The 9,840-nt window shown below is 43.4% G+C and overlaps 1 protein-coding gene across 1 annotated transcript in view; it reads right to left on the reverse strand.

Annotated features, from left to right (window-relative positions):
- shisa9b (shisa family member 9b) overlaps positions 1-9,502 on the reverse strand; it is a gene marked incomplete at both ends in the record, with an annotated part of 33,510 nt that extends 24,008 nt beyond the window's left edge. Inside the window, one exon of the mRNA XM_084439152.1 lies at positions 8,997-9,502. Within this exon, the coding sequence (XP_084295278.1) occupies positions 8,997-9,502 (506 nt within the window). The remainder of the gene's footprint in view (positions 1-8,996) is intronic.
- Positions 9,503-9,840: the final 338 nt, after the last annotated feature.

The raw sequence follows: 9,840 nt of genomic DNA on the forward strand, positions 1-9,840 counted from the left end.
TGCATCTTAGTAATGTTGCTCCATGCATCTTTCTCATTAGTAATGTTGCTCCATGCATCTTTCTCATTAGTAATGTTGCTCCATGCATCTTTCCCATTAGTAATGTTGCTCCATGCATCTTTCTCATTAGTAATGTTGCTCCATTCATCTTAGTAATGTTGCTCCATGCATCTTAGTAATGTTGCTCCATGCATCTTTCTCATTAGTAATGTTGCTCCATGCATCTTAGTAATGTTGCTCCATGCATCTTTCCCATTAGTAATGTTGCTCCATGCATCTTTCTCATTAGTATGTTGCTCCATTCATCTTTCTCATTAGTAATGTTGCTCCATGCATCTTAGTAATGTTGCTCCATGCATCTTTCTCATTAGTAATGTTGCTCCATGCATCTTAGTAATGTTGCTCCATGCATCTTTCTCATTAGTAATGTTGCTCCATGCATCTTTCTCATTAGTAATGTTGCTCCATTCATCTAAGTAATGTTGCTCCATGCATCTTTCTCATTAGTAATGTTGCTCCATTCATCTTAGTAATGTTGCTCCATGCATCTTAGTAATGTTGCTCCATGCATCTTTCTCATTAGTAATGTTGCTCCATGCATCTTTCTCATTAGTAATGTTGCTCCATGCATCTTAGTAATGTTGCTCCATGCATCTTTCTCATTAGTAATGTTGCTCCATTCATCTTAGTAATGTTGCTCCATGCATCTTTCTCATTAGTAATGTTGCTCCATGCATCTTAGTAATGTTGCTCCATGCATCTTAGTAATGTTGCTCCATTCATCTTAGTAATATTGCTCCATGCATCTTTCTCATTAGTAATGTTGCTCCATTCATCTTAGTAATGTTGCTCCATGCATCTTAGTAATGTTGCTCCATGCATCTTTCCCATTAGTAATGTTGCTCCATGCATCTTTATCATTAGTAATGTTGCTCCATTCATCTTAGTAATGTTGCTCCATGCATCTTAGTAATGTTGCTCCATTCATCTTAGTAATGTTGCTCCATGCATCTTAGTAATGTTGCTCCATGCATCTTTCCCATTAGTAATGTTGCTCCATGCATCTTTATCATTAGTAATGTTGCTCCATTCATCTTAGTAATGTTGCTCCATGCATCTTAGTAATGTTGCTCCATGCATCTTAGTAATGTTGCTCCATGCATCTTTCTCATTTGTAATGTTGCTCCATGCATCTTAGTAATGTTGCTCCATGCATCTTAGTAATGTTGCTCCATGCATCTTTCTCATTAGTAATGTTGCTCCATGCATCTTAGTAATGTTGCTCCATGCATCTTTCTCATTAGTAATGTTGCTCCATGCATCTTAGTAATGTTGCTCCATGCATCTTTCTCATTAGTAATGTTGCTCCATGCATCTTAGTAATGTTGCTCCATGCATCTTTCTCATTAGTAATGTTGCTCCATGCATCTTTCTCATTAGTAATGTTGCTCCATTCATCTTAGTAATGTTGCTCCATGCATCTTTCTCATTAGTAATGTTGCTCCATGCATCTTAGTAATGTTGCTCCATGCATCTTTCTCATTTGTAATGTTGCTCCATGCATCTTAGTAATGTTGCTCCATGCATCTTAGTAATGTTGCTCCATGCATCTTTCTCATTAGTAATGTTGCTCCATGCATCTTTCTCATTAGTAATGTTGCTCCATTCATCTTAGTAATGTTGCTCCATGCATCTTTCTCATTAGTAATGTTGCTCCATGCATCTTAGTAATGTTGCTCCATGCATCTTAGTAATGTTGCTCCATGCATCTTTCTCATTAGTAATGTTGCTCCATGCATCTTAGTAATGTTACTCCATGCATCTTTCTCATTAGTAATTTGCTCCATGCACCTTTCTTATTAGTAATGTTGCTCCATTCATCTGTATCAACTACACTACATTTCTTTATGTTGTAGATCCATTGTAGGAAAGTGCGCCCAATCAAAAGATCTTAAAAAGGGACTGCTATTTTGTTGTTATTAAAATGTGTAATTTAGTTTGTTGCTCAGGGAAGAATTTTTACAGCTCACATTTCTGAACCCCGAGTGAAACTGTTGTTAAGCTTCCCTCTGGAATATGTAGGGGCGGGGCTATGCACACTCCCCATTGCTCTCTGTAAAGCACATTGTGTTGCCTCTGTGTATGAAATGCACCATACAAATAAAGTTTGATTTGATTTGATTCCAAAAGAGACACCAACACAAAGGCAGAGGGAACTAGGACACAAGGGAACAGGAACCGGCGCTGGAACAGGGACTGGGACGAGGACAGGGACTGGGACTAGGACAGGGACTGGGACTAGGACAGGGACTGGGACTAGGACAGGGACTGGGACGAGGACAGGGACTGGGACTGGGACTAGGACAGGGACTGGGACGAGGACAGGACCCGGTCCACTTTCTCCTGATTCAAGTTTGCTTTGAGTGTTCAAAATGGATAATAAATACTCACACACTGGAACATGCTCCCTGGTGGTTTGGACCAGGCACTCTTGTAGCGCCGTGCTGATTTGGCTGGATGTGAACGCAGGCCTTTCTCCATGTCCCCGTGTTCCTCAGTAATAACCAGGCTAGGGAGCATCAGGGAGGTGCTCTGAGGGTCACAGCGCTGAGGCTCCTGGTCTAAGCCTCTGATTTAACCCACCATCTACCTGTCAACATGTCGTCTGGCTGGTAATCAACTAGTCATTACTCCAGGAGGGGGGCACATGGAAGAAAAGAGGAGTCTCCGTTTAAATAATGATTAATTATTTGCCTGTCATGGCAGCACCAAGACATTGCCTAAATTCACTAAACAGAATGAAGATTGTCATTTCAGCAGTAGGATAAATATTCTGATACCATGAGATACGCTGGCAGGCTAGTGCACTCATGAAAAGAGGGCAGACAGCTTCAGAGAGGTAAAGCCACATACCTAGTTCTACATAGTTCTTCAAACAATACTTTTTGTTGGTGGGTACTAACTACCTGGAATAATAAACATATTCCTGCATATAATAATTGAAAACAAATTAGCAGATCAAACTATGAATGTTCCTCTACAATATTATCCTATAGAAGTATGCATTTAATTTACGTATTTCATGACATTTCATTTGTGTTAGATACAGTAGTTGTTGATGCGAGTGGAAACATTACTTGCTTATTGTACAATTTGCAGGAGAAATTCCCTCTGAAAGGATCAGCCTAACGCTGGACCACGGGGATGGGGAGCTGAGCACAGCGGTGTGACGCTCTCCATGGAAACACCCATGCTCAGAATACCTCCTACAGTATATTTACAGTGTAAGCAAACTGTGAGAATGCTCCTTTAATCGTGGTAGGGAAATTCACTCAGTCAAATGTGCCTCTTACATTTCTGCATCAGTCTATTTTCACAGTTTACCGTGATTGGCTACCAGTGGTACGTTTGTTTCCATGGAGATGTCATGCAAATAGGTTCTGTAGATCTTAATGTACATGACATAACTCAAAGTAGAAACCCTTGACTTGAATTGGCCCTCTCACAGGGACAAGTGGACTATCAATGCTTAGATCTAGAGGTTGGTGGAAGCCCTGATCAAGATGGTTTCCTCGTTCTGCAGGGTGGGAGCCTCGTGAGACCATCCTGCTCTTGTGAGCTCACATTCTGTTTCTCTTGCAAATCAGGATACTCCCCATAGAGATCTTTTGCCAGATCAGAAAACGATCTCGCCAATCAGAGTTCTATGAGGAAATACTAGCAGCTGTGCTGGGTGGGTTTGGGTGTGACGTCAGTGAGGAACGGTCAAGGTTAGTGCATGAGAGACGGTGATAGACAGTTGGTTCATGATCCAATCACCTGACAAATACTTTTGAACTTTATTTTTGACTTTTCCACGAGAGGCCTGCACTGGCCTGTGAGCGGCTAAAGATTCCCCAGGCAGAGCTGGTTGATGCTGCTAGGGAAAGGGATGTCTGGGGCTCCCTGCTGGAGCTGCTGCCTCCGCGACCCGACCCCGGATAAGCGGATGAAGATGGATGGAAATTTTGCATAATAATATTTAGGATCCATATTTAGTGTGTTTTATACATGGGGCTCCCTTGCAACATCTCAACAAATTTCTCAGACACATTTTGTAATCCTGTTGAATTTAACTATTTTGTTTGTTTGTGTGTTGTAATTTCTAATAGAGCACAGCACTGACTATGGTATCACCAATTCCGTAGCTGATGAGCTTATTGGGATTGTGATGCCTCACTGTCTCAACGCAGGTTGCAGAAAAAGCTACTTCATTCTCTGCATGCATACACTAATTGAGGTGTGCCTCACCACATTGAGACCTGATATCCAGAGTGCTAAACTGCTCTGTCTCGGTCTCGCCAGTCCCCTGTGTGGAACTGGAACCTGATTCAAAACAATCACACACCAGCATGCTGCGCTAGGATTAGCTGATCCACTCGACTTTCACTCTGTAAGCACTTTAATGGCATTTCAGTGGGAGAACCTTTAATGGCATTTCAGTGGGAGAACCCCTGTGATGTCAAAGGGTTTTTTGCCTCATTTCTCTGTATAATGGCCCAGCGCCCCACAGAGCCTCACTCTCCTGTCTGTCAGGACTCTGCTTGTGTGCAGACGGCTCTTTAGCAGCACAACACCTGCGCCGCCGCTGCCAGCCTCTCCAGATCCCCAGCAGAGTTCATCTGAGACGGTTAACAAGGATTCTCCATCTCCTCTCCTCCAAAACAACATCCTACTCTGTTCAGATACTGAGTGAAGCTACACAAGAAGTGGCTCCTGTATGAAAACACAACCTCCTGCTCATGAATCAAGAGGCACAACATCAACATCACTCTTCACTGATGATCACTGCACCTCCCCACATGTCATGGACGGGCATAACATCAGATCTAGTTTACCAACCCTGACACTGGGCAGGATTAGGAGCAAAATGGGCAAGAAGCTAATTCAGAGAAGCTGGTGCTCAAAAAGGGAACACGGTTCCGAATTCCATCAGAGATCCCAACCCGTCTTTCAAGAAGCAACTGAACCACTGAGCTGTAATAGGTAGAGAGGCTATGGTTATGTGTTCATACCTGTACGTTCATGTTTGAATGTCTAATGTTGTGTTTTTATGTTATACTGTATGATCCATACACCCACACCACACTAACCGCGACACCAACGGAAACAAGTCTAGGTTATCCTGGATGTTCTTTTAATTGTGGGTTTAGATGTCCTTTTTCATTGAATTTTCAAATAAACCAAACAAAAACAAAACACCAGTGGTAGGTCAACTAACTTGTTGTGATTCTGTCCACTGTCTCAAAACAATTAGCAGAAAAAGCTACTTTGCATGATACACTAAATGAGGAATACAACTGTGAATAAGACACAATAATTTATCTGTAAACATAAACACAACACCAAATACATACACACAATCCAAAATGCTTAACTAAGTGTGAACTTCAGCCTTGCAAGCCTAATGGTGAATGGCGTACTAGACAATACTGAATGGCTCTATAGCACACTAAATTACACACCTCTGTGAACTGCTACTGACAGTGTGCACTGAAGAGGTCCTTCCTGCCCTTGAGCTGGTGGGCTGAGGGACTGTACTGTGTGAGGCAGGGCTGAGATTACCTGCTAACCAACTCTCCATGCACTCACCCCTATCATCTACGGGGCTATTGTGTGCTTGAGTATAGAACTTTCTCACTGCTGTGGGAAGACAATACCAGGTCAGCTACCCGAGAGAAGGGTCTCTTCCTCTTTTAGCACAAAGGTCTTCGACAAGTGAACCTCTAGCTTTATCAGAACCCCATTAAGCATGTTGTCATAGCAACGCAACAACAGACAGGTGTATGAGATCGCTCTGACACCAGCAGAGAGGGAAACGTCTCTTCATTGTTTACATCAATGTGACAGGTGTGATGGGAAAGGATGCATACTGTACTCTACAATACAGTCTGATGGTGTGTGTGTGTGTGTGTGTGTGTGTGTGTGTGTGTGTGTGTGTGTGTGTGTGTGTGTGTGTGTGTGTGTGGATGAGAGACCACTCCGCCCTAAGATTTATTACGGGTGATAGATCTGACACCACTGTGTTTGTTATCATAAGGCGGGATGGCCATCTCTTTCTCTAAGGCGTAACTATCACTGGTATTTGTTTATTTTCAAAGCCATTATTGGTAAACTTCCACTTTACATCTCGTCTCTGTTGGACTGGAGTCTTGGCCCCTACCAGACCTGATCTAATGAATGATCGTCTTGTTCTCAGGGTTCATCAAGTGCATTCTGAACTTGGAAGGGCTGCTTTTTTCCATGATGATCCTTATACCTGGAATACCTTCCAACAGACTCTAAAGCTTGAGGTCCTCCCTTCAGTCACAGAGTTTAAATCCATGGCACCTATACTTCAACCTGTAACTGTTTTTAATTATTATTATTATTATTATTGTTATATAATTTATATATATTATAATTATATTATATTATACATTGCTTTTGTTTTGTTGATGTCTGTGTTTAAACTCGTCATCATTGTAAATGAGGGAAACCTCGATGCTTCACGAGTATAAATAACGGCTTGAAATTAAATGAAATGAAAGATGGAGTGAGGGATGATGGAGAGGGAGAGAGATGATCGAGAGAGAGAGGGAGAGAGAGAGAGAGAGCAGTGGGAGAGAGATAATTGAGAGAGAGGGAGAGAGAGAGCGAGAGAGAGAGAGAGAGCAGTGGGAGAGAGATGATTGAGAGAGAGGGAGAGAGGGCGAGAGAGAGCGAGAGAGAGAGAGAGAGAGCAGTGGGAGAGATTGGTGCGGCTGTTGTGCTGGTATTACTCAGAAGCTCAGTTGATGGTAATTATCACAGTATGTTAAGTGATTACTCAGGGCATGAGTAATTGCTTCACCAGCCCAAAAGACTTTCCAAAATGGACGTCTTTCTTTCACAACTTCCTCTCTTATCTGGAACAGCTAAATTAGGCTATCAAAGCATGTGTGATGTTGAACAAGCCTTTGAATTTCCCAGCTGCACTCCTCTAACCACGAAGACGGATGTGATTCTGTAGGGCATTTGAATAGGCTCTGTATTTCTGAAAATAAAAACATAAATGTGCCTTGTATAATAAGAATTAAAGGCCAAAGACAGTTTGATTGTGACTGTTTCAAACTGCATTATGTGACGTGATTGTGGAAGGCATTGCCTGGTTACTCTGCCCACAGCTTTCAAGACATGAGAAGATGGCATCCTACTGTACATCCACATGTCTGTTTAATCTCTAAAATGAAAACGGAATGCAGCACTTCATGACTCACTTCTTACCACAGCTTTTATTTAAAATGTGTTATTTGATTTGACCAATAAAACAATGAGAGATGAAGCACACTCACGGTGACTGGTACCTGTGGGTCTGCTGACCTGCATGTTCTCATAGTGTTGCCCGTGTGACACCATCTCTCTGGGTCCGCATGGCGCAGGCTGGCGCAAGACCTGGGCAAGAGCTCTGAAAACACACAGGTCTCTCAGTGAGCTGGTCTCTCCACTAAACACACCATCCACTCAGTGAGCTGGTCCCCTCCACTAAACACACCATCCACTCAGTGAGCTGGTCCCCTCCACTAAACACACCATCCACTCAAGAACACAACATGGAGCCCAGGACATTGCTACTGTAGATATTAAAGGCACTACAGGTCAAGGTGTTCCATAAACTCCAGTCCAAGTCCAGTAATGCACTGCTTGCTCTAAAAAGTGGAGGAACTAAACATGATGAAATGGACAAATGAATGAGTCCCAGTGGGTCACTGGGCTCGGCTGCTCACTCAGACTAAAGGTGGCAGATGTATTTAAGCCGATGCGGCAGGCTGGGGTGGCTGGACAGGAACATATTAAAGGAGTAGTAAAGGGGAAATGCATGTTTAGCCCTGTTTTAAGGTTACTTATGATCATATACAATGGTTCAGATCAAAACGTTGACAAAACTAGCACTTTTGAGAAAGTCTGATAATTGCTCTACCACCGTTTTGGTCATAAAATGGATGTGGGTGGGTACCTTGAAAAATCATTCAAAAACATGTTAAACTCTCGATTTCAAAGACAAGAAGCTCACCGAGGGGGTAATTGGTGTCCGTTGGTGTTCTGACATCAAATTCGCCGCAAAGTATGAATCCTGTAGGATTTTATTGATCTTTTTATGAAATCCATTGACTTGTATTGAAGCGACTGTTGTAGATTTGTAGATCAATCCGCAGAGGGGATTCAGGAAGCGGAACTACTTACAGTAGCTATTGTTATTGTTTATGTTGCTAGGCTACCTAGTTTGCGGAAGTTTACACACGTATGTGCTGCGACTAAATAGTTCTATGCTAAATATTTAAAAAAGCCTTTCCAGATGAACTAGAATCTTACTTTATGGCGAATTATATGTCAGAACGCAAACTAACACCTAGAGTCTTGTCTTTGAAATTGAGAGTTTAACATGTTTTGAATGATTTTTCACGGTGCCCACCCACATCCATTGTATGACCAAAACGGAGGTAGAGCAATTATCAGACTTTCTCAAAAGTGCTAGTTTTGTCAACGTTTTGATCTGAACGATTGTATATGATCATAAGTAGGCTAACCTTAAAACAGGGCTAAACATGCATTTTGCCTTTACTACTCCTTTAAGTGGAGCCTAATTTAAATGACCAGTTCAGTCTGTGAGGCGCATTGTGTTGCCTTTGAGTATGAAATATAAATGATTTGATTTGATTTGAATAAATCAAAATGAGGAAATGAAGGTCAAAACAACCCCTGATGTAATAGAAAATGTGGCAGTAAATATGGTGTCATCGTGGGGGAAACAAATGCTGTTACACACTTAAAATGAATTAGCCTACAAATTGAATCTACGGTATCTTAATTGCTCTAGCATTTACATATCAAATGCATGTGGGGGAAATATGCACGAACAATCATTGCACTTTTGAATATGATTTCAGTCTGCTTCAGTGTTTCTGCTTCATGTTGTGTTCATTGAGTCGCTACCATACCTTGACATGTTCTCTCTGTGCGGCCGGTGCGCCTTCTCCAGACCGAGTTTAGTGAAGATCCCAACGAGCGCCATAATAGCCACGACTCCACAGACTATATAAACTATCAGATTGGTCTTATCCTTCGTGGGGTCGTGGGTGGGGTCGTTCCTCTTGGGCGGGGGTTTGCCTGTCATCAGCCATCGTGGGGTGTCGTAGTTTTTGCAGGAGTTTTGGTCCAGCCGCGAGGTTTTGTACTCACAGCAGAATCTGAAGCCACAGGTCCCGCAGCAGTACAGGTAGCTGCCCGTGGTGCAGTTGAACGGCGGGTCCCACTGACCCATCACATCGTAATAACCGCTGCACCTGCCTTCTTTGTGTGGGCTGTCAGATGACATGCTGTTCTCTCCATCTTTTGAGTCGTTGACCATGATATATCCGTCAAGTTTCTGCCCTGGCTCTCCCTCCGCGTTGCACACAAGAACTTTGACCAGAAAGTACCCGAGCAGCAGCCCCGCGCTCCCCATCATGCGCGTCCCCTGGTCTCCCCTGCAGCCCTGGTCTCCCCTGAAGCCCTGTTCTCCCCTGAAGCCCTGGTCTCCCCTGAAGCCCTGGTCTCCCCTGAAGCCCTGGTCTCCCCTGAAGCCCTGGTCTCCCCTGAAGCCCTGGTCTCCCCTGAAGCCCTGGTCTCCCCTGAAGCCCTGGTCTCCCCTGAAGCCCTGTTCTCCCCTGAAGCCCTGGTCTCCCCTGAAGCCCTGTTCTCCCCTGAAGCCCTGGTCTCCCCTGAAGCCCTGTTCTCCCCTGAAGCCCTGTTCTCCCCTGAAGCCCTGGTCTCCCCTGAAGCCCTGTTCTCCCCTGAAGCCCT

The sequence above is a fragment of the Borostomias antarcticus genome, assembly GCF_949987555.1.
Source record: "Borostomias antarcticus genome assembly, chromosome: 5".
NCBI lineage: Eukaryota > Metazoa > Chordata > Actinopteri > Stomiiformes > Stomiidae > Borostomias > Borostomias antarcticus.